At 53.8% G+C, this 24,626-nt stretch overlaps 1 protein-coding gene across 8 annotated transcripts; it reads right to left on the bottom strand.

Annotated features, from left to right (window-relative positions):
• Positions 1-1,816: 1,816 nt before the first annotated feature.
• SLC6A7 (solute carrier family 6 member 7) lies at positions 1,817-22,680 on the bottom strand. Of its 8 annotated transcripts, XM_017875784.1 has the most exons (15): positions 22,179-22,635; positions 18,260-18,443; positions 16,330-16,461; positions 15,901-16,135; positions 13,739-13,877; positions 11,866-12,000; positions 10,670-10,773; positions 10,410-10,534; positions 9,041-9,153; positions 8,795-8,926; positions 8,213-8,312; positions 7,917-8,017; positions 7,217-7,384; positions 3,615-3,723; positions 3,353-3,443 (listed from the first exon to the last, which is right to left on the bottom strand). In XM_017875784.1, the coding sequence occupies exons 1-14, from the start codon at positions 22,209-22,211 to the stop codon at positions 3,637-3,639; spliced, it is 1,788 nt and encodes a 595-aa protein (XP_017731273.1). In that variant the 5' UTR covers positions 22,212-22,635; the 3' UTR covers positions 3,353-3,443; positions 3,615-3,636. The 8 variants fall into 8 exon arrangements, with proteins under 8 accessions (XP_017731271.1, XP_017731274.1, XP_017731277.1 ...); XM_017875782.1 differs by lacking the exon at positions 3,615-3,723 and having other exon boundaries at positions 1,817-3,443; positions 22,179-22,680; XM_017875785.1 differs by lacking the exon at positions 3,615-3,723 and having other exon boundaries at positions 2,502-3,443; positions 16,640-18,443; positions 22,179-22,509.
• Positions 22,681-24,626: the final 1,946 nt, after the last annotated feature.

The following is a 24,626-nucleotide window of genomic DNA, read 5'->3' on the forward strand; positions in this document are numbered from 1 at the left end:
AGTAGCTGGCACTACAGGCGCGTGCCACCAAGCCTGGCTAATGTTTTGTGTTTTTAGTAGAGACGAGGTTTCACCGTGTTAGCCAGGATGGTCTCGATCTTCTGACTTCGTGATACCCCCACCTTGGCCTCCCAAAGTGCTGGGATTACAGGCGTGAGCCACCCCACCCGGCCCCATGATTACAACTTTTAAATCAGTCATCCACATTGCACATTGGGAAATTTCTCATAAAAATCCAGCTTTCCAGCTGCCTTTAAAAAGCCCGGAGATCTGGTAGCCCGGGCCCACACTTCTGAGAGGTGGCCTCCCTCTTAAGATAAGTGTGCTTTCTTTAGTTCACCACAGTCCCCACCACTCCCTCTTGCCTCTCCAGCACTCACAGAGGGTCAGTTGCCTCATATTCTCTCGCTCATACCAACAGCTTTGCTCACCCAGGTCCCTGGCTGGCCCTGTAGGCATGTGGGTTTGCCGCCGGGTAGGACATTCGCGGGTTGCAGAGTGGGATCCTACTCCAGACAGGGCTGATGTTTCCTCTGAGCTGCCCGCTAAGCTGTTGTGGGTTCCCCCAGCTGGGGCTCCCTGTTCCCCAGTCAGCTCCCACTGTAATCAGGGCCAGGCTGGGGGCTGTTCTGAGCCCCAGGAAGACCTAAAGTCAATACAGGGATCAGGACCAGGGCAGTTGGGAGATGTTGCTGGCGACGGAGGGAGGAGAAGGTGGCACGGCAGGGAAAGTTGTCTGAGAGCAGAGGAAACGGAAAAAGCAGGAGAAACTGAAAGACTGGGCCAGGGAGGGCAGGACAGGGACCACAGGCCCAGTGGCAGGAGTGGGGCAGGGGTTGGGGAGGCAGGAGGAAGTGAAGCTGGTGAGACCCATGGACTCCTAAAACCCTCCAATCTCACACTTGGAATCTGAGGAGAAGGGAAGCCTAGACTCCCAAGATGCTCCGTTCCTGACTCCCAGGACACCTGGCTGCAGCCGAGAGGCTGGTGAGGAATATTCAAAAGTCCATGGCCCCATGCCCGGGCAGACAGCACCTCTTGCCCAGAAAGGGCACGCTGAGAAGGCTCAGTACCAGGGCGCTGCCCGCAGGGCTGGAGCCTGCCTCGTGGGAAGAAGCACCTGAATTCTGAAGGCCATTCTCACACGCTTTGCAAATTAGCAAATTCATCTCTTTCCCCTCACCCAGAGCCCCAAACAAAGAGGAGTGGGAGGGGGGCCTGGCCCTTTGTTAGGGGGAATTTATTAATATCTGAAAAATGCAGCCGCCCTTCCTTTCCACCCCCAATCAAAGCCTTTGCAAACACCTGGGCCTCGCATTTGAAAGGCCCTGGGGCTCTTTTATATGACAAGGCCCTGCCAGGAGGTGGTGGGTGGAACCCGGAGATTCTTCCGGACTGGGAAACTCTTGGCTCCTCCTAGCCCTGGTCTTCAGCTCCAGCCTTCACCTGCAGGCAGGGCTGAGGAGGAGTGGGAGAGGGAAGAAGGCAGCAGGCTCATGGGCTCTGCTTTGCCGGCCCCCACCACCCCAGGCTCTGCCCGGCTTGGCTGGGTCACCTTGAGCAAGCTTCCTTCCCTCCGTGGGCCTCGGTTTGTTTGTCTGTGTAACAGGGAACTAAGCAGTCTCTAAGGGCCTGGAGTTGTCTTCCTTTCTGAGCCCTTCCCACCCCCCACTGCCATAGGGAAATGTCAGACCCAGGGCAGAAGCCAGGAGAGCCGGGGGAAGGAGGGAGCAGAGCCTGTTTCCTCCCCTGTCCAGTGGGAGCTGGGGAGCCCTGTGCTGCCCACCTCATGGCTCTCAGCAGTAAGGAGACAGGGTAAGGAGCATGACCTCATTTGATATTTATTAACAATAAACCAACAGAACACAAGGAGATGGGGAGACACAGCGAGAGACAGGCATAGAGGCTGGCCACAGTTGCACGAGGGAGCCCTGCCCCACGGGAGAATGCTGTGTGCATAAGCCATGCTGAGGCATTTCTGCACCCCACCCTCCTCTCTGAGGGACCCACAGTACCAAGGGCTACCCTCTGCCCTCTGCCTCTACCCCTACACTGGGCCCAGGGCCCATGTCCTGGAGCAGAGTGGGTGACCTCGGGACCAGCCAGCCATGTGTGTGGGCCACCTCCTAGTCTCATGGTTGCCCTGTCACCAGCAACCAAGGCCAGCTTCCTAGCAGCTCCTGAACTGGAGGAGACACTGCAGGCCACCAGGACAAGAGAGATGGGAAGAGAGGGGCCCTGGGCCCTCACAGTGACCCTTCCTACCTCCCCAGCTTGTGCGGCTTGGGGTCCAGTGGGTGAAGGGGTGGCCTTTCTCTGAAGTGCTGGGGCCTCCTGTCCCCACCCGCAGCCCCAGCGCCCTGGCTCAGGCCACTGGCACCCCTTTCCCACTTTGCACAGACCTCCCCACTCCACCCTGTCCCCTCCAATCCACCCTGCACAGACCCAGAATGATATTCTTCATGCAAATCCCCTGCCCACCCCATCATCCCCGACTCCCCTCTGTTAGTTTTCCTTCTGTCTTGAACCCTCCTGTAACCTGGTAAAATCAATGTCTCCAACCCTCTTGGTCTCTGCCCAGGCAGCTCAGCATCCTCTGGCCCAGAGCTCCTCCCGACCTTGCCCTCTTCTTCCTCTCTCTGCAAACTTCCCCATCCTCCAGGGCCCTCAGCTCCCACCTCCTTCAGGAGTCCTGCACACAGGAGCCCCCAGGGATCTTTCTTCCCAAGGAGCTAATTGACCCTTGATCCCCAGGGCCTCGGAGCCTCAAGAGCCTCTGTGGCCCTGACCCTCCCTGCCCAGCTCCAGATTCTGGTTGTGCTGAGGTGCATGGGGACAGGCTCCCCCTAAACAGGGAGGGGTGTAGGCCCTGAATAGAGATGAGAAGGTGGTGCCGGCTGCCCCATGGGAAAGGGAGCTGACTGGTCAGGAGGTTTGAGGTCAAGTCCCCTCTGCCATGAGACCTAGGGCAAGTCCCTCCCCTCCTGGCCTCAATATGTCCATCTGCAAAATAGGGCTGAGTTGGATCATTCTCAGCTTTGAGTGGGTCTGAGTATGCCTGTGTGCGTAGGGGTTGTCAGAGGTTTCAGGAGAGGCAGAGGCTGCAAGAGGGACCCCCACTGGGGGACTGGCATCTTTATGGCAGCCCCCCATAGCCTCTCAGAATCCCAGAGAGCACAGCTGACCTTTGCAGGCTTCTAAGAAGGGACTGTGAGGCCCACCTGCCTCCTGCCTCACATCATCGACTCCTCCTCCTCTGCAATCTCACGGTCCACCTCAATGGCCGTGTTCTCGAAGCTGGTGATGCCCCCGTACTTGCGCATGTGTACCATCAGTGGCTTTGGTGATTGGCTCCCAGCCAGCGTGGCCACATACATGCCCGTCCGGTTCTCCTCCAGGGATGGTCCCCAGTCCATGGCCGGCCGGCTGGCCTGTTGGAGCCGCTGCAGCAAAGCAATGAGAGCAGTGAAAACAGGAAACAGGCAGCACTGGTAGAGTGTTCAGTGTGGCCAGGCACCCAGCAAAGACCTGACCACATCACTGGGTGAGTCCTGGCCACAGCCCCCTGGCGGGGAAGGTGGGGGCACTATGACTTCCCCAGGGGAGGGATCCACCTGCTTCGGTGAGAATCCTGTTCTACCACTTGCAAGTTGGATGGCTCCTGGCAATGCCGCCCGGCTCTGGGTGCTCTGCTTCCTGGTCTGTAATTCGGGAATCCCAGTCCTGTCATAGGATTGTTGTGAAGGCACTGAGATGACGCACTCAGCAGGGTGCTGGGAACAGGGTAAGGCCTGGGAAGTGGCAGCTGTTGCTATAATTATGTGGCAGGCCCCTCCTTAGAGCATCTGAATGACGATCTAGCAGCCTTCCCCTAAATGCTGAGTCTTAAGGAGCTGGGGGCTTTTGGAAAAGAGCGGGAGAACTGAGGTGGACTTGCAGCTGGCTTTCCCGGTTTCTTCCAGCCCCGACCTGCCTCCTTCTGCCTCTGACCTTTCCCTCATGGAGCCCCAGTTTTCATGACTAAGATGATGACTAAGCCTGGAGAGTCCAGAGTTCCTTCTTCCTCAACCACATTCCCAAAGCCCTCTGCCTGTCCTGCAAGGGAGAAGAGAGAGCCCCTGTGTCCTTAAAGAAAGGAAGCAATTAACATTTGGGCAGCCCACTGGGCAGGTTCCAAGGGAGAAACCGTGTGTAATGCCTTTACCCGGGGTCTCCCAAAGCTTCGTACTCACAGCACAGTGACACTTAGGAAGATGTGTTGAGAGCACGCTACCCCACTGCTCAGAAGCCTGCCAATGACTGCACATCTCACTGGAAATGAAATCCAAAGTGCGCACCAGCGCCTCCAGCTCCCGGCCCCTGTCTACCTCCCTGATATCAGCTCTCTCCACCCCCCTCTGCTCCAGCCACAGCACTGGCCTCCATGCTATTCTCAAACATGCCAGCCCCCTGCCTCAGGGCCTTTGCACATGTTGCCTTTCTGCCTGGAATGCTCTCACCCTAGATACCTACATGGATCACCCTGTCCAGTTAGTCAGGTCTGTCATCTCCTCAGAGAGGTCTTCTCTGACGATCCTGGCCAAAGTGCCATTCTCCCTTTATTCCTGTATTCCTTTTCTTTTAAGTGCAGAACTTACCTTTACGTATTTGTTTATTGCCTGTCCCCCACAATAAAATACAAGCTCCCTGAGAACAAGGACTTAGATTTGTTTACAGCTGAAAATGGGGGGTGCTCAGACCAAAGTTTCTTAACCTGAGTACTCCTGACATTTTGGTCTAGAGAATTCTCTGTTATGGGGGCTGTCCTGTGCATGGAAGGTTGTTTAGCAGCATCCCTGAACTATGCCCACTAGATGACAGGAGCATTCCTCCTTGTACCCCTCTCCCCTCCATGACAGCCAACAATGTCTCCAGACCTTGCCAAATGTCCCCCAACAGCAAAATCACCCCCTGTGGGAACCCCTGGCCTAAAATTGTGCACCCACTGCACTCCAGCTCTGTGCTAAGCAGTGGCTAATTTAATCTTTACAGTGTCCTGATGAGAGTGGTATTACTACTTTTACCATCTGCCCGCACTGATATTATCTGAGTGTTAAAGCTCAGAAAGATCGGTTAAGTTGGCCAAGGTCACACAGGTGGGAAGTGGTGACGCTGGGATTTGAACCCATCCTGACCCCATCCTGAACCTTTAAAATACTTTGCTTTTCTGCCTTTCACAATGGAGACTATATTGATAAGCTTCTTTTCTTCTCGTAGCAGGCCTAAAAGTAGGTATCACCCTCTCCATTTTAAAGACAGAGACACTTAATCCCAGCACTTTGGGAGGCCGAAGTGCCCGGATCACTTGGGGCCAGGAGTTTAAGACCAGCCTGGCCCCGTCTCTATTAAAAATACATAAATTAACTGGACGTGGTGGTAGGTGCCTGTTATCCCAGCTACTTGAGAGGCTGTGGCAGGAGAATCACTTGAACCCAGGAGATGGAGGTTGCAGTGAGCCAAGATGGTGCCACTTCACTCCAGCCTGGGTGACAGAGCGAAACTGTCTGAAAAAACAAACAAAAAAAGACCAAAAAAAAAAACCTGCCTATTGGATACTATGCTTATTGTCTCCACTGCACTGCACTCCAGCCTGGGTGACAGAGCAAGACTCTGTCTCAAAAAAAAAAATTAAATTAAAATAAAATAAAAATAAAGACAGAGAAGCTGAGGTTCAGGGAAGTGCAGTTCAGGGAACTTGCTTAGGGCCACAAGGCTGGCAAATGGCAGGGCAGGATTCCGATCCTAGGGTCTGTGCTGGAAGCCCTGGCCTCTGAAGCTGGCACTCCTGAGCTGGGGAATGCCTCCTCCGCAGTGCACACCACTCCTCTCAGGCCCCCAAAAACATGCCCCTTCCCCCTGGCTGTGGGGCAGGGCAGCAGGGCAGCAGGGCGGTGGTGACTGCTGGGGAGCCCAGCATTCCTAGTGGCTCATTAGCAAGGCTTGGGGACCATGAGCTTCCTGGGAGCCGGAGCCTCCACCCTGAGCAATTCCCCTCTCTTACTTCCCTTTGCAGGTACCCTGGCTCTCAAGCAAGGAGCAGAGGTGGAGCTCCTGAGGTTCAGAGAAGGGAAGGAGTTTGCCCCAAGTCACCCAGCAATTGGAGGCAGTGCAGAGGCTAGACTCCAGGCTGCCCCCTGTGGTCTGGCAGCAGGATGGGGGAGGCATAAACCACTTCTGGCCCCTGAGCAACCCCTGCAGGTGGAGACTTGTGGTGGGGGCAGCTGAGGGGCAGGAGCTACATGGGGGAAGTAGAGGAGAGGCAGCAGTGTGCTGGTAAGCAGACTGTGGGGTGGGGTGCAGGGGAGGCCTGCTTTATAGCCATTTTCTGTGGTGTAAATATCTCCACCATTGCCAATTCCTAGCTACCAATGGTTTAACACCTAGCTCACACATTCCTGAATATTTAAGGATTAGCTCTCATGAACCAGTGCTAGCTGGCTCCAGCACACTTCTGGTGGGATGTGTGTGTTGTGGGTGCCTCCAGGCTCTCTCTGGATGCCATCCATTGGGCTCACTAAAGCTGCATTCATGATGATGGCCTCTTGCCACCAGAGGACTCCACACCAGCGGTGGCAGAAGTGCAGGCCTCAGTGTTCAGAGGGTACGGTGAGGCTCAGACCACACCACTTCTGCTGGCCCACAAAGGGTCACTACTCCCCTCTTCCAACGCCTCAGACCCTGTGGCAAACAGAGTGTACTCTCCATGTTTGTCTGAGTCCCTCCCCAAAACTCTAGGCATGGGCAGGGCTCACACCATCATTCTATCCCCGGCCACCAGTGGGACACAGCAGGACTCCTGGGCATAGGAGTAGGGTGACAGCCTGCCCTCTGAGGTCCCTCACTGTCACCATTTGACCCTGAGTTCCAGAAGCAAGCTCTGGGCTGGTGACCTGAGTTCAAGACCCGATCCACCCCCAACCCATGGTGGGACCTGGGGCCACTCCCTGGTTAACAGTGGTCTTTAGATTGTGCCACTCCCTCCCCCAAGGCTTCATGTGGTACAAAGTGCCACAGGTCAGGACTCCAGCCCCTGAATCTGCCTCAGCCTAGGCAGATCTCCTCAGGCTAAAAGAAGCTGGATAAGGGGTGGGTGCATATATCTTCTGTTCTAGCAGGGGGACCCAGGGTCAGGCCACAGGTCAGGAAGGCTGAGAGTGGACAGGGTGGGCAGACTCACCTCCCAGAATGAGCCCTCTTCTCGAAGCACAGCCACCAGCATGCCAGCTGGGATCATGAGGCAGGACAGCAGGCCCATCAGAATGCCCAGCAGCTCAGCCCAGGGTGGGAAGCGGTAGCTGCCATACTCTGAGGGCTGGTACTTGACAATGCTATACACCAGCAGGGCCTGCAGAGTGGGGACTCCCAGCATTACTGCGGGCTTTTGTCTAAACTGCCTTAAGGCCCGAGGTAGCCCAGCCTAGTGCCAGCCCAAGGCCTGAGACAGTCCAGCCCAGAGCTACCCAGGATCCTAAGCTGTACCGGAACCTGAAGTGGTCCATCTCTGGAGCCTTTGCAAGGCTTGAGCCAGCCCAGCTCGAAGCTGACCCAACACCAAGGCCTGCAGCAGCCCAGTTCTGAAGCACCCCAATCCCTTAGCTGCTCCAACCTCAAGACAGAAATCACAGCCTAAAGGCTCCAATCCTGAGGTCCTTGGGCCTGGGAAAGACCCACCCATTTAACCAACTGAACTAGGGCCAGGCCCAGCACAGCTACAAAAGCTAGGAACATCAGGGGAGGGGATGGACTAGGATTCTGGTGCCCACCCCAGAGCCCTCCACTGTGGACCAGGGTGGCCCTACCAGACTGAATGTGCAGAGGGGACTCCCGCTCTCAGTTCTGGGGCCCCAGCCAGCAACCCTCCCTCCCTCCCCAGTTACCAAGAGCGTGGCTGGGGACAGGAACAGCCAGCAGGCCCTGAAGTAGAGGCCCGGCTTGAAGCCCAGCATCATGTGGATGTCTCGGCAGAACCTTTGAATGCCTGCATAGGGGAGGGGAGGAGGAATGGCCCCACCCGCCGGCCCCACAAGTGCCAGCAGCCCCTCCCCTCCCCCAGCTGCCCCCACTGGAAACCCTGGCCCTTGGGACCAGGGACCCAGGTACTGGGGGGCCCTAGGGTAGACTCCCGTTCTCCCACTGCAGAGAGCTCGACTCTGCCTCCCACGGCTCTTCTCACCATACACCCGTGTCACGGCAAGGCATGTGGTGATCACCACCACCATCAGCCCAAAGCTGGCGCTGTAGTCATCCAGAAGGACCAGCCAGTACATGCCCCCCTAAAACACAAGCACAGTTCTGGTGTCCCCTCCCCAAGCCTCACTCTCTGCTGCAGCCCCTTCTCCTGGCAAGAAGTGAGTAGGAAGCAGACATGCTGACGGGGAGCACAAGATGACAGGGCGACAGCTGGCTGCCAGCCCAGCCCTTCCAGGCCTCGTCTTATCTGAGTTCCATGACAGTCGTCTATTATAGAACCCTCCTGAAAAACAGGCTCAGGGAGGGGAAATCATATCCTGAAGCCCCCTCAGCAAGTGCAAGAGTAAGGTTTGAACCCAGATCTTGCAGACTAAATCTCCAGAGCCAGGACTCTGAATCACAGGGCCAAATTGCCTCCTTGGGAGATAGGGACAGAGAGGGACTGGGTTCCTTGCAAAGAGGAAGATGGAGGGGGCCCAGCAACTGCTCAGCCGGGCCAGAGATCTCGTTGCAGGTGTCTGTCCTTGTCCCGCCCACCTGCCATCCTCCCTGCAGCACCACTCACATCGGTGGTGAGGATCAGCCCCATCAGGTACATGGCCACACAGATGAGCCCTGAGAACACCACCTTCTTGGGCCGCAGGTAGTATGGGAACTCATCCGTCACAGCTGTCACAATGGTCTCCAGAAAAGCAAACTGGGAGAGAGGAGGGGCTGGGGTCAGAGTTCTATCCCCACCACACACACACACACACACACACACACACACACACACACACACACGGTGCCTGCTGCCACAGATGAGGCTCACCTGGCTGTCCAGGCCGAGAGTCAGAAGCATGAAGAAGAAGAGAAAGGACCAGAAGGGCGACAGAGGCAGCATGGTCATGGCCTGTGGGTAGACGACAAAGGCCAGGCCAGGGCCTGGGCCAAAGGCACAGGGAGTCAGCAGCTTGGGGCAGGCAGTGGGCTCCCATATGCACACGCAGACACGCATGGCCACTTACACTCATTTGGGCCACTTGTTTCGTCTAACTCAGAGATGCCCACTTAAATGCATCCTCTGACACTTCCTTAACTCCCAGGACCTAGGCAAGCACATTGCAGGTACTCGATGAACATAGGTTGATAAACAAACACAAGACCCCAGTATAAAACCTCATTGAAATATACTTATGTACACAGTTATCGGTACAAACAATGCCACTAACACACATTTACATGCATCCACTGGCAAAAGACACAGTGATTCACGTGATCATTCTCACCCTTTTCACTTGCACATAGACACCTACACACACAAGACGACTTATTTGTGTAACCAAAGCACAGAACATGACAATCTTGCACAGAAACTCATTTACCTCCAGACATGGGTTAATGCACACTCCTTTGCTCACCCATCCCCTTGCACATGGACCACCAGAAACCAGCTAGGACGTGTTCCTTTGCATGCACATGTGTGCACATGCACACACGTGACATACCCATCTACAATTTTTTTTTTTTTTTTTTTTTTTGAGACAGAGTCTCACTCTGTTGCCCAGGCTGGAGTGCAGTGGCACGATCTCTGCTCACTGCAAGCTCCGCCACCTGGGTTCACTCCATTCTCCTGTCTCAGCCTCCAGAGGAGCTGGGACTACAGGCACCCGCCACCATGTCTGGCTAATATTTTTTGTATTTTAGTAGAGACGGGGTTTCACTGCATTAACTAGGATGGTCTCAATCTCCTGACCTCACGATTCGCCCACCTCAGCCTCCCAAAGTCCTGGGATTATAGGCGTGAGCCGCCATGCCCGGCCCCTTTTCTTGAGGCAGGGTCTTGCTCTGTTGCCCAGGCTAGAGTGCAGTGATCCAATCTTGGCTCATTGCAACCTCCACCTCCAGGGTTCAAGCGATTCTCCTGACTCAGCCTCCTGAGTACTGGGATTACAGGCATGTGCCACCATGCCCGGCTAATTTTTGTATTTTTAGTAGAGACTGGACGCACCATGTTGATCAGGCTGGTCTCAAACTCCTGACCTCAAGTGATCCACCCACCTTGGCCTCCCAAAGTGCTGGGATCACAGGCGTGAGCCACCACGCCTGGCCCCCATCCATAATCTTGCTGGTCCACCAGCCCAGCCCCATCTCTACCCAACACACATGCTCACCCCTCTGAGGCCAGGCAGCCTGCCCACCTGCTTTGGCTACTTGGTCCACAGGCACGCCCAGCTCCTGAGACATGTAGCCCAGCACGGAGAAGATGGCAAAGCCAGCCAGGATGCTGGTGATGGCGTTGCCCAGAGTGACGATGAAAGTGTCTCTACCAGAAGAAGTCCAGGTGCGGGCCAGGGTGAGTGGGCCTTCCTTTCAGCCTCTGAGGCCCTCCCTGGTCAGCCACTCTCCTCCCTGCTTTGGACCCCAGGGTTTGGGGTCTGGGAGGTTGTGGGACACTGACCTATAGATGTTCTGGTGAAATGTGTTGTAGGAGGCAAAGGTGAGGAGCCCTCCGAAGCCCACACCCAGGGAATAGAAGATCTGAAGAGCAGCTTCAATCCACACCTGTGCCAGGAAGGATGGAAAGGGAGGGTGTGTGGAGGGTCAAGGACAGAGAAGGAAGGCAGTGAATGAAGATGGTGTGACAGCACCAGGGATGGCGTGGTCACCAGCCTGGCTCACAAGTGACGTGGACCAGGAGCAAAACCTGCCCCAACACTTACACAGTGGGACATGGGCAAGTGCCTTCGCCTCTGCAGGCCTCAGTTTCCCACCCAGGATCTAGAAGATGGTCTCTAAGCTTGGTCCAGTTCTGAAGGACATAGAGCCTAATGTAAAGTATTCAGGAGATTTGTATTGGCAATAAGCCTGCATAACCCCTTTACTTCCTTTCTGGAATCCTGGCATCTGGATTTGGACCCCAGGTTCACCACTGTCTAGCTGTGCAGCCTGAGCAAGCCAGGTCACCCCTCTGGACCGCAGGATCCCCATCTGTAATGAGGGGATAGGAATAGTGCCTAGTTCATGGGAGGAGTGCGGATTAAATCACTACACACATGCATGTAAAACACTAGCGCAAGGTCAGGCACAGTCACCAGTCAATAAATACTAACGTTAGCTGTCAGTACCATTGTTATTACCATCGTCACTAATGCCCTCCTTGGGGTTTACAGTCACACAGATCTGGGCTGGGATCCCTGTTCTGCGATCCCCTAGCTGTATCACCTTAAGCTTATTAAAAACCCCTTTGAGCCTCAGTTCATTCCTCTGTAAAACAAGGAGGATAGTGTTTACAGGATCGTTAAGAATAATAAATGAAGTATAATATGCAGTTAGTGACAATATATTGTATTCTTGGAGAATGCTAAGAGAGTGGATGTTGTGTTCTCACCACAAAAATGATAATTATGTGAGATAATGCATATGCTAATTAGCTAGATTTAACAGTTCCCCCACGTACATATGCTTCAAAATATCACGTTGTATATGATAAATACATAAAATTTTACCTATCAATTTAAAAATTAAAAAAAAAATTAAAAAGACACAAGGAAGGCTGAGCAGAATGCCTGGTACTGGGGTGTCCCAGGGAGCCCTCTTTCCACTCTCCAGCTTAGGCGTGGCCCCTCCCTCTGCACCCCACCCTGAGGGGCTCACCTTGGAAGACAACAGGTGGTGGAACTGGGGGGTGAGATAGAACTGGATGCCCTTCCAGGCCCCTGGGAGGGTGACTCCGCGGACCAGCAGCATGAGCAGGATGAGGTAGGGGAACGTGGCCGTGAAATACACCACCTGAGAGATGGTAAGTGAGGAGCTGATGGCATTGGGGACCTTCCCTCAGTGCCACTCCTTATAAACTCATCTGTGTCACTTGCCTCCCAGCCTTTTGGTAGCCCAAGCTAGGAGCCAGCCTTCATCCATGAGGCTTCCCTCCTCCCTTCACACACCCAGCATCGGCAAAGCACCACCACCTTGCTTTCCCAAGGCCATGAGACCATGTCCACAGCAGCCCCTGCTCCAGACAGTCATTGTTGCTTACAAAAGCCTCCTCCTCCCTGTGTCCACTCCCTGCCCTGGCAAACCCACTCTGCATCATCCTCAGACATTCAACATTCCCAAACTCACTCCTCCCTCTCTCCTTCTTTTCCCAAACCTCCAGTCACCCCTTCAGCAAACACCATCAAGTCTCAACGTCCTCACTGCCTTGGCTTTGACCATAACCTCTCCTCTCTTTCTATATGGTTTCTACCCTGTCTTTTTTGTCTTAAATGTCTCTGTTCTCACTTCTGCTATCGGCTGCACCATGCAGAGGAAACAGTTCTGATTTATCAATGATTGGGCAAACCATCCTGAAGGTTTCTGAGTTTTTTCTTTTCTTTTCTTTTCTTTTCTTTTTTTTTTTTTTTGAGACGGAGTGTCACTTAGCCTCCCAGTCTGGAGTGCAGTGGCGCGATCTCTCTGCTCACTGCAACCACCATCTCCCGGGTTCAAGCAATTCTCCCATCTCAGCCTCCTGAGTAGTTGGGATTACAGGCACCTGCCATCATGCCTGGCTAATTTTTGTATTTTTAGTAGAGACAGGGTTTCACCGTGTTGGCCAGGCTGGTCTTGAATTCCTGACCTCAGGTGATCCACCCACCTCGGCCTCCCAAAGTGCTGGGATTAAAGGCTTGAGCCACCACCTCCTGCCCTGAGTTTTTTCAAAACGGCTTTATCATCCTTTCCACCCCTTCATCACCTAAAGTAGACATCCGTGGCTTTGTCTTCCAGTCTCTAGTTTGCCTTTTTCATGTAACAGTACCTGACTTTCCCACCATGGAGTTGACTCCATTCCCAGCTCCAGGGGTGGATATATGACCCACGCCCAGCCAAGCAGAGCATTCCATCCTCCTGGCCACAGGGATTAATTTAGGGATGGATGCACATCCCTGCTCATCCAATGAGACTCAATTCTAAAATATTTGCGAACTGGCGAAAACAACCCTTTACCAAGCTTAGATGTACGCCTAGAGCTGCTAGGGCGACCTCATGAACAATGAAACCTCAGACGGAAGCCAGCCTGAAAGGAAGCACTACTGAGAGACCCAGAGAACCAGTTTACTGACAACACTGATTGACCCCCTAGACCCAGCTGTGCCTGAAGCACACCCTCTGGACTTTCCAACTGAGTGTGGTAACTGGGTTCTGGTCACCTGCATCTCAAAGAGCCCTAACTCATGTACTCACACTCCAAGTGTTCAACAAACTCTTGCTGAGCTCATTCAAAGTGCCAAGCACTGGGTCAGGATACAGCTGAATGCAGACCCTGCCTTGGTGACTTCCAGTCTAGTAAAGCAGCCTTGCCCCTATGTGTTCTCACCTCCATATCTCTTTTCAAGCAGCCCTCATCCCCCAGTCTCAAGGCTCTCTCCCTTCCCCTCTTCCCAGCTGAAGTCTCTTAATCTTCTCATGCTCAGTCCACGCCCTGCCTTCTCCAGGAAACCTTCACCCCATCCAGCCCCTCAGGCCTCCGGGGCCTCCCGAACTTCACCTTGCCAGAAGACTTCACACCCTTGAGAATACAGAGGAACACGATGACCCAGGCCAGCAGCAGGCAGAGGCAGAGGTTCCAGCGGATCTCCCCAGGGCTGCCGATGCCCTGGCTGCCTTGGATGTGGAGGACGTAGCGGCTGTGGGAGACAAAGGTCTCAGTGTCCCCTGGTCACCCCGCCAGGCTCCACAGACATGGAGTCAACCCATGTCCAGCTTACAAGGCTCTACTGCTGGTCTCCACTTGACACCCTCTTGGTCCCTCTCCATCCTTCTCCAACCAACTCTGACCCAGGAGGCTGGCCTCACCAGACCTTACCCCTTCCTCAGCTTTGGGAGGCTGAGGAAGCAAGATTGCTTGAGGATAGGAGTGTGAGACCACCCTTCCTCTTCAGCTTCCATGTGCGTTTGGCTAATGGGAGGCAACAGCGGGAGACTGGAGTTGGGGGAGGAATGAGGGGTCTGGGTATTTGCATATACATGTGTACACCACACACACACACACACACACACACACACACACACACACACCATCCAGGGCCTGGCCATGACTGTGTTTTTTAGGCAGCCCCTCTTCCAAGGCTCTGATTCTCCCCTGGTTCCCTCCCATTGCCTCCTAGGTTCAGGGGTGGTGACAGCTCTCCTGGTTGCTAGTCACTGATGCTTCACTCTTCACTGTGGCTTCCATGACCCTCTGAAAAGTCTCTTCACTAAACTCCCTTCAGTGAAACCCTCTGACAATCCATCTGCCTCCTGCCTGCATCCAGACTGATGCAGTGGGCTGTGGCATGGCCATGGAGACCACCCTGGCAGCTGCCAGTGACTGCATCAAATCCTTTGGCTTTAAGCTGCAAACTCAGGCCGATTCTTTCCCACTGGTCAGATAAACTCTTCAGCAGGTGTGGACACTTCAGATGGACTTGAAGTGGACAAATGAGTGAACTATGTACTGCATGCAGGTTAAATACCAAAACATTTCAAGACATGGAGCCTATCTGGGAAAAATCTCCTAACAGCAGTCCTTTGTAGGTGAGCGGGTGGGGTTATAGGGTCTGTGTTCTCTGGCCAGCCAACAGTACCACCTAGGGACCAGGCTATTTTAGAATGATCCAGAGCAGGATCAGGACTCAGGAGTCCTTAGTGTCAGTATTATCTCTATCACTAACTACTGAGCAATACTGAGCAAGCCTCCAGGCCTTTCTTTCTTTCTTTCTTTCTTTCTTTCTTTCTTTCTTTCTTTCTTTCTTTCTTTCTTTCTTTCTTTTCTTTCTTTCTTTCCTTCCTTCCTTCCTTCCTTCCTTCCTTCCTTCCTTCCTTCCTTCCTTCCTTCCCTTCTCTCTCTCTCTCTCTTTCTTTCTTTCTTCTCTCTCTCTCTTTCTTTCTTTCTCTCTCTTTTTTTTAAAGGCAGAATGCAGTGACAAGGCTTTGTTTTATTGACCATAAAATGGGGCATTGGGATAGGCTGATGAGTGCAACATCCTTCTAACACCCACCATTCCCAGGACCTACCATGTGCCTGGCACTGTGATAATGGTTTCACCTGCATTATGTTGTTTAATTCTGATGACGATCCCTTACTCTATCATAGTCCTATCTCTATTAGAGAAGTCTGAGATGGTCCTTACTATGTACAGTCCTGGCCTTATGCTAAGTGCTTTACCTATGATATAGCAGTTGCTCAATAAATATTTATTAAAAGAATGAATGAGTGGGTTAAACGACTAACTGGATAACATCTTATGAAGCAGGTACTGTTACCAACCCCTGTTACAGAGGAGGAAACTGAGACTCCATAATGTTACTATTACTAGTATCATCATCATCATCATTCTCAGCTGGTATTTATTGAGCACTTACTATCCACCAGATTGGACTGCACAATTTATTAATATATGCTTTCTCTCCTTTAATCTTCACTACAACCTTTCTGACATACCTAGTATTATTGCCCTCATGCTACAGATAAAGCAACAGAAGCCAAATAAATTGTTCAAGGGCACACAACTGGTCAGGTGAAGAGCTGGGATTAGAAGCCAGAGTCCACCTGCCACCAGCACCTGAGCTCATCTTGGTGGTTCATGCTGAGCCCCTTGGGAATGCCCTCTGGCCACCCTCAGTGGTGCAAGGTCCCCTCAGATGCTGCGGGGCCAGCAGCTGCCTGACCTCCAGTACTCCTCGCTGGGGCTGACGGTGCAGGTGAGGTTGAGGGGCAGGGCCCCGTTGCCGTCCTTGGAGCCTCTGTGCTCCAGGCAGAGTTCTGTGTTCCACCAATTGCCACAGTGCTCCCAGGGTAGGTCGCTGGTGAGGGAGGCGAAGAGGTAGAAGAGCACGTAGGCGATGATCATGTTGTAGTAGATGGCCACCAGGCCCACGATGAGCAGCATGGCTGCGCCGGCGCCTGGTGTGGGGAGAGGCTGCTGGGCTGCCCAGGCCAAGCCCTCTGCCAGCTGGGTGGGGTGGCCTCCGGGGAGCTGGTGGCTTTCTGGGCTTCACTTCCATCTCTGCCTGGAGCTTGTGGGGGTTCTGGGGGCAACCTCCCTGCCTCCCCCAGGCCCTGAGCCCTTTCCTCCCTGGGGACCACTGGGGCCTCACCTTTGAAGAGGGGGCTGATTTTCCAGACAGCCAGCGGCCCTAGGCTGGAGAACTGGCCCAGGGAGAGCTCCAGGAAGAAGAGGGGGATGCCACAGATGGCCAGCATGAGGAAGTAGGGCACGAGGAAGGCGCCTGCCGGGAGCGGGGTGGTCAGCAAGGGCCTTGGGGGCAGCTCCCCCAAAAGCCCAGCTCTAGCCCCGCCCCTCCCCTGGCCTGCAGATGTCCCCTCAGACCTGATGGAACACTGTAGGTTTCTTCTCTTCTACACCAGACTGCTGAGGGCCAGAGTGGCCAGCAGGGATTTACTCACCTCTGGAGCCCCAGTGCCCAGAACAGTGCTGGGCTCAGCGCAGACGCTGAGAAACGCCTGCTGAGGGAGTGAATGAATGAATGAGGGAGAGAACGTGTGAATTTCCTACTGAAGAAAGTGCAGACTCCTCAGTACAGAAACCAGCACCCTTCAGAATCTGGCTCCACTCTATCTGCCTGCCCCTCCCCACCACGTCGCCTCAGATACTTGTGACTGCCACCTGTGGTTCCGTGGGCCCACAGCCCTTCCCCTTTGATTCTCATATTGGCAGTCACTTCTTTAGAGAACTGCCCACCACCATATGGCTCTGGAAGGGCTGCCAGTCACATCAACCAACCCCCTCCTAGGCGACCTTGGGCAGAATTATTTGAAAGTGGTTTATCATAACCTGGGACTGAGAGGAAGGAGTTCATCACCCTCTCCACCTTCCTCAGTGAGCACCTGTCCAAAGCCAGGCTTATCAGAGACCTTCCCTGCCATTCTGTATAGATTCATTCAGACAGAGCAGTTCTGCAAAGCTCTTGGGTTGCTAAACCTATTTGAGGATGAAGTCATTGCAGAGTTGTCTGTGGCCACCTCCCCCTGAGGCCTGCCCCCCACCAACTGCGGGGAGGAAGCCTGTCTCAGGACAAAATGAGGCCAGCACACAGAGAGGAAGAGTAGGGACATGGGGAGAGTGCTTGCGGAGAGACACCATGGGTATCTTCAAGGTCCTGGAGCTTCAGAGGCCAGCTCCAGTCCCACACATCCTAGTCATGTAAATTTATCCTTTCTTTGCTTCATCTCTGGCTTTATTTGGATTTCTCTCACTTTCTCAATATATGCTTCCTTCAAGAGTTTGCTAGAGACAGGAGGAGATACAGAGTACTGGTGAGAGCACACTGGCCAGGGAGGAGATAGTTCTGGATTGGAATGTTGGGTCTGCCACCCTGTGACCTTGGGCAAGGACGCTGGTCTCTTCAAGTTTCAGCTACCTCATCGTATCCATGGTGCCTACCCAATAGGGTCATCACCAGGGTTAAATGAGATGGGCACAGAAAGCACCAAACCCAGGGCCTGACAGACACCAAACTCAGCCCTAGCTTTTGCTAATGAGACTTGGAACAGTCACTTGATGGAGAAGCAGGGACGAAAGGAAATTTGTTTAAGATGGGAGACTTTGTGTTTGCAGCCTGAATGGAAGGAACCAAGAGAGGAGGAAAGATTGGAGATGCAAGAGAGGGAATGATTGATGGAGCACAGCTCAGGAGGAGGTGGGGAAAGGAGGGGGTGGGGAGAACACTGAAAGAGCAGTGATCATCGGCAGGCAGATACGGCTCTTTATCACGAAGCAGAGGCAGCTGCCTCTGCCCACCGTGCAGGGCGTGGCCAGCCTTAGAGAGGGAACCATGTGGGTATCCTTCCTGGGGATGAGAGGAAGGAAGGAAGGGCTTGGGTGATGAGAAGGACAAAACAGGGTGAACTCCCTCCTCCCAGCCCCAAGTAACTATAAACCACTTTCAATGAATTCTGCCCAAGGTCACCTAGGAGATAGTGGCTGAGGCCACCGAAAAGCTCACTCTACCCCAGGGCCTTGGCCCATCACCCCAGACACCCTCTAACAGGACCTGAGGCCCATACCTCCTCCGTTGGTGTAGGCTCGATAGGGGAAACGCCAGACATTCCCCAGGCCTACACAGTAGCCAATGCAGGACAGCAGGAAGTCCAGCTTTCCTGTCCAGTTGCCCCTGTCTGCAGCAAAGTCCACATCCAGGTCAACATCGCCCTGGTCACTGGGGGTCATCAGCAGGTCTGGGGTGATAGGCTGCCAATGAGAAAGACCAAAGAGGTCAGAGAGAAGACTGAGGCCAGGCCAGAAATGCAACCTCAAGACAAGACTCTGGAATTGAACGGGGCTAAATGAAAAGACACTATCAGTCCAGATAATCAAATGCTCTCAGCTGGACTAACCTGGTCATATACAGGAGAGCCTCAGGATTTTCGGCGACCAAAACTTACTGGGCCAGCAGGGTAGGTTAGGCACTAACAAAGCTACCCTGACCTTAGCTTGGTTAAGACAGAGGTCAAATTAAGGAATGGTCCTTTTTTTTTTTTTTTTTGAGACAGAGTCTTGCTCTGCCTAAAAGAGGTGATAGGAGGACAACAGGAAGGAGTTGGGAGCCCTCAGCATAGAAAGGAGAGGACTTGGAGGGACCTAGGGTTCCCCTGAGGGAGGGAGTCCACTTATGCTCCGTGGCTCAAATGGGGCCTACTGAGAACAAAGGAGATCTTACTCCTTGTTTAGGACTGGTACTTTTCAGTCATAAGCCAGAAAACTTTCCCCAATACTTCCCCTCCCCACATGCTGACAGCTTGGCTGGGGGGGTCCAACCCCACCAGGCAAGGTAGGGAGAGCCTGAGGTCTGGGTGAATTTTGTGAATTTTGGCTCATGAGCAGGAAGAAGGTACTTAAGCTGTGATCTGTCTCAGAAAGTCATAATCTTGCTGTCCCTGGAGGGGAGATGCATGCCCAGAGGGGAGCGGAGGCCAGCTGTTTCTAAGGTCCCCTTTCATGCTTCAAAGTGGGTGGGAGGCCCATGGGGCATTCTCCCTTCGGAGACCCTCAGTGATGGTGACCACAGTGTTGATTTTGCCAGAAACTGGCTATTAGCCACAGGGGCCGTGGTGACAGGAAGAGCCAGGCATTATTATGGGTGACGATGACAATGACAGAGCATGAAGAGCTGTTTTTAAAGTAACTAGGCTGCAAGGGATGAAACAAACACCTGCCTGGCAGTTCTTTAGCTGTGATCGTGGACATGCTGAGGTGACAGGAGTAGCAGATCCCAGACTTATGTGAAACCCGCCCCTCCCCTCCAATGCCCCTTTCCCTAAGGCTGCCTCTCCGGCTGGGTGAGCATCAGCCTTCAGGAACCTCTCACTCCCAGGTGAGCTCTGGGAGGAATGGAGTGGCAGCCAGTTGACACTGTTCCTGGAGTTCGGTGGTGAGCAGGCCTGTCACCCTGAGACACGCCCCTGTCCAGCCCAGCACCATTCAGGCCAGTTCGCAGGAGGTCCCAGTAATGAGGCTCCTCTGATCCCTCCAGAGAAGCTGCCCTTTCCATGCTCACGGAGCGGTCCTGGTTCTCTGTTTCCATGGTGACAAGAGTTCCAGGAGCAGGATGCTGCCAGCTCGTTCCCCTCCTCCCCCAATCAGAGGGAAGCCTGCTTCTGCTCCAGGGGCAGGACATGGGGTCCTCCAAAGCTAAGCCAATCAGGAGCCCAACTGGAGTCCCCAACCCCACCACGGGGTGAATCCCAGGAGGCTGGCACAGTGAGGATGGGGCTGGGTGGGAGACAGAAGAAAGCAATCAAATAGCTGGGGCAGGGCTGGAAGCTGAATGAGTTGCTTCATACTTCTTCCTGGGTATAAGGCTCCCACTCCTGAATCTCCCACTCCCTACCCCAGGGGCATGCAGGCACACACAGCTGAGTTTGTCAGACCTGCATGCTCGCCTTTAGGGACCCACAGCAGGAGCTGGGAGACTCAAGACTGCCCAAGCCAAGGCTCTTCAGGACAGAGAGAGACAATAGGAATCTGGAGTCCAACTTAATCATTGTGCAGATTAGGAGACCGAATTTCAGGAAGAAGGGATGAGCCCAAGGTCAAACAGCAAGTTAAAGGCACAGCAAGACTTGGACCTAGATGCCCTGACTCTAAGTCCAGTGCTCATCTCTGAGCAATTCTGCTCCTTTGCGGAAACCTGGCATTTTCTCATTCCCGCCCAATTTTGCTTGAGAAAAGGGAAAGCACCCTGAGAGGAGGTAGCAACCTAGAACCAACCCCCTCCCCTGTTGGCTCTAGGTTGCTTAGCCTGTCAGCAGGTAAGCAGTAAGTCTCACCCCTCTGTGCCTCAGTTGCCTTATTTATAAAGTGAGGCTACTAAGACATAGCCCCCAAAAGTGTCAAAGGATTAAATGAGATAAAGCTTGCTAACCCTCCAGCCCAGCACCCAGCAAGCGCTTCACAAAACATGGCTGTTTACATAATGTGCAGCCCTATAGCAGAGAGGAACAGGGCCTTTTGTGGGGAGAGAAGGCAGAGAGGGAAGAGAAGGAGAGTGGAAAAGAATGGAAACAGGACCCTAGAGACTCACAAATGGTCCCAAGAAGTCACTTATGACAGTGAATAAAAAAGACACACCGGCTGGGCACAGTGGCTCATGCCTGTAATCCCAGCACTTTGGGAGACCGAGGCGGGCGGATCACAAGGTCAGGAGATCGAGACCATCCTGGCTAACATGGTGAAATCCCGTCCCTACTAAAAATACAAAAATTAACCAGGCATGGTGGCGGGTGCCTGTAGTCCCAACTACTCGGGAGGCTGAGGCAGGAGAATGGCGTGAACCTGGGAGGCAGAGCTTGCAGTGAGCTGAGATGGCGCCACTGCATTCCAGCCTGGGCAACAAAACGAGATTCCTTCTCAAAAAAAAAAAAAAAGACATACCACAGTGGTTCCAAGCCCAGCTGCCCGAGAGCAGAGAACTTGAATGAATGAGTGTGTGTGAGTGAGTGTGTGAGAGTGTGTGCGTGTGTAGGGAGGTTGGTAACACCAGCCCCTGAGAACAGTCTTCTCACGTCTACCAGTCCCTTCACATTCTTCCCCACACCTCACACACCCAGTGGGTCCTGCTTTGGTGCCTCCAGGCTGGGGCTGAGCCAGAGGAGGTTCAGGTTAGAGAATGAACTTGCCCAAAGTCACCAGGCAAGTGGCACCTGCAGAATTAGTACTCAGGTGATCTGACTCCTTATTTAGGACTGGTACAAGCCAGAAAACTTCCCCCAATATTCCCCCTCCCCATATGCTGACAGCTTGACTGAGAGGTCCAATCCCACCAAGCAAGGTGGGGAGAGCCTGAGGTCTGGGCCAAGGGCCAATCTCCGATACCAGCTTCCATCTTCATTGCCCATATCCTCGAGCCTCCTGTAGCTCCCTCCCTGTCTTTGTCTCCTTTCAGACCTGCTGAGGGGCAGCCTGGGGTCTCAGCAGGGAAGTAAAGGGGCGGGGAGGGAGCAGGCAGGAAAGAAGAGAGTCCTTCTGCAGGCTCAGGGAGCCGGCTTCAGTATGGACGACCGCCTCCCACTCCCCACCTCCCAGATGAGTCCAGCTCAACGCTCAGGTATCCCAATACGCCCCACATCCAGCAATCAGCGCCTGGCGGGGAGCAGCAGGGTGGAATTGGGGACTAGGGAGAGGTGGGTGCCTGGCCCCGGCCGCCCCTACCCCGCGCCTCCCAGGACTGCAGACACCTGTTTATAGCCCTGGCCCAGTGAACCAGGGCTCCCTTCATACTACATCCCGAACCCCGGATGGCAGGGGCTGAGGTGGGGGCGCAGACCGTGACCCCGACCCTCCCCGTAATCCAGCTGAGCTGGGCCTTCCCCAGAGCCCGAAGCTGGTCTGGGTGCGCCCTCAGACCTTCCCCAGGGGCCTCGATGGGGGCGGGTCTCTCCAACCCTCCTCCAGGTTCCCCCCGGCGCCCCCGCCCTCGTGCCCTACCTTGCGGAGGTGAGCTCCCTGGAGCTTCTTCATCTTCGAAGGCGGGTGGCCGGGGCTCAGCTGCTCCGGAGCGCAGAGATCGAGGGCACGAGAGATGGTCCGCTGCGCCTTTGCCCCCGCGGCTCCCGCTCACCGGCTGGGGCGGGCACGGACGCAAGCGATGCCGTCTGGCGGCTGCGGGCGTGGAGCGCGGTCAGGACGCTGTGAACGCCTTGTCTGTCCCTGCGCAGCGCCTGAGGCTGGGGAAAGGTGCACGGCTGCGCCCGCGTAACACCCAGACAGACAACTGACGGACGGACGGCGGGGGGATGCGCGCGCCCCCGCACGCAGAGCTGCGGATTGGAGGGCCCTGAGCAAGTGGGGAGGGGAGTTAGCGACGGAAACCCTCAGCTTCCTGCGTGACCTTGGGCAAGCGACCTGCCCTCTCTGGGACTCCCTTTCCACAGTTGGGCCAGGAGGGAGGCCAGCCAGTAACAGCCCACCCCCCTGCATCTTCTTTGCTGTGCGACCTTAGGGGATAAGAATCTCACCTCCCTCATAGGAGTGTGAGCAATTCAGGAAGATGGAGCATAGAAAACATCTAGCACAAAGGGCCTAACTTAGTAGGTGCTCAGTTAGCATTTATTCACTGACTGTGGGTTGCCCACGCCACCGTTAGTCCAATTATTCAATCTATCAATTTTTATCGAGCACCTAAAATGTGCTAAGTCCTGAACTAAGTGTGCTATTTTCTCAGCCTGGAGAGGTAGGTGTTGTTACTCCTGTTCTACAGATGAGGAAGCTGAGGGACAGGGAAGTTAAGTTACTCAAAGTCACGGAGCTAATGAGTGACACCAGGGACAGAGTCAGGCTTCATGGACCTTTGGACTAGTAATGGTCTTCAACTCTCCTCCTTTCCTTAAGATGAAAGCAAAATGGAGAGGTTTGGGTGAGCAGAAGGGACAGCAAGTGCCACAGTGATCTGGGACTTAGATCATCAATAACTGGTTTCCTGTCCAGCAGCAGTGTGGCTTCTGGAAAGTTCTAATTTCACATCTGTAAAATGGGCCATGAGCCAGCCCATGCATGGCTGCCTCAGAATGTCCTGAGGGTCCAGTGAGCCTGTGGCTAGGATGGGAAATGATGAGCTGGAGTGATGGCACACATTGGTTTGTTGCTACTGATTGATATACGTTAGTGAACCAGTATATACATTACAAATTGTGCCATTTTCACCCTTGCAAGTGTGCCAGTTCAGACATTAATCATACATCTGTTTGGCTTCCTATCAGTTGACATGGTGGGGGAGACCTTTGGGGAGAGATGTGAATAAGGGTCTGCTCTCTCCCACCTCTGGGGCTTGAAAAAAGGTTGGAGGGGTTTAAGTCAAAGCATGGACTTGGGTAAAGGCCTGGCTAGGTTCCAATCCACTTCTCCCCCTGCTCAGGTCCTATCAAACTGCTCTCCCCTTTGAGCCTGGCCACAAAGGGCAGACCAGGGACTCTCCAGACCCAAGAGGAAGGAGTCTCCTCTGCCCCCTGCCTACTGACCCATATGGGACCGAGAGTGGCTGTGAGTGTGAAAAGAAGGAGTATTTATGGAGCCCTACTGTGTGCATTGTGAAGGACTTTTGCATCCAACATCTAATTTTTAATTATTTCTGACTGTCTGGGAAGACAAGTTTGTGTATCTGATTTTACACCTGAGGCAACTGTCCCATAGGAGTGAAGTCATGCACCCGGTATTGGGAATGAATCCAGGAAGACTGTGGGTCATGGTTAGGAGAGGCAGAAGCCAAGGGCTCCTGAATCCAAGGAGGCCCAGGCAGGACCCTTCCCCATCCCTTGTCCTGGGCTTGTTAATGCATCTTGTACAAAAGAGGCAGCAGCCTTGCTCAACCACTCTCTCCCATTGGCACTTGGGTTTCATGAGGCCCTTTGGAAGGCACAGAGAGTCACAGGGACAGCGAGCAGGGGTGAGGCAGTTGGCTCAGGAGCTGAGAAGCCTGGCCTCTTTATGACCCTTTCTAGCAGCACCTGCTCCTCCCACTTCACGGACCCAGCTCTGGGGGAGAAGAAGGGAGCAGGCCAGGATTTTAGCCTCCCTTGAGCAGACATACGAGGGGGTGAACACTGAGCCACCGTGGCAGTCACTGGGGTTGTGAGATGCAAATGGATCTAGGCTCATGCCTTTCAGATGGGGAAACTGAGGCCCAGAGGGGCAGGATTTGCAAAATCACTCAGTGATTCAGTAAAGACAGAGTCATGTCTATAACCTAGGAGTCTGACCTCACCCAGGCTCTGCCCTTTAGCTCGTACCTCTCTGCCATCGTCTTCTCCATCCCCACAGCCCTGGTGGGGAAAGTCAGCCCTTTCATAAAACAAACAAAACAACAAAACTCAAAGATTTTCTTTTCTTTTCTTTTCTTTTTCTTTCTTTCTTTCTTTTTTTTTTTTTTTTTTTTTTTTT

The sequence above is a fragment of the Rhinopithecus bieti genome, unplaced genomic scaffold (genome assembly GCF_001698545.2).
Source record: "Rhinopithecus bieti isolate Rb0 unplaced genomic scaffold, ASM169854v2 scaffold_7673, whole genome shotgun sequence".
NCBI lineage: Eukaryota > Metazoa > Chordata > Mammalia > Primates > Cercopithecidae > Rhinopithecus > Rhinopithecus bieti.

Bases quoted from the DNA above. Each gene is read 5' to 3' on its own strand.
- SLC6A7 (XM_017875782.1), bottom strand. From the start codon at position 22,211: ATGAAGAAGCTCCAGGGAGCTCACCTCCGCAAG. The intron at 9,154-10,409 runs GTGGGCAGGCTG...CCTTTGGCCCAG, and splicing joins GGACCAAGTAGCCAAAGCAG to GCCCTGGCCTGGCCTTTGTC. The intron at 7,385-7,916 runs GTAACTGGGGAG...CCCACTCTGCAG, and splicing joins TGTCCCCAGCCACGCTCTTG to GCCCTGCTGGTGTATAGCAT.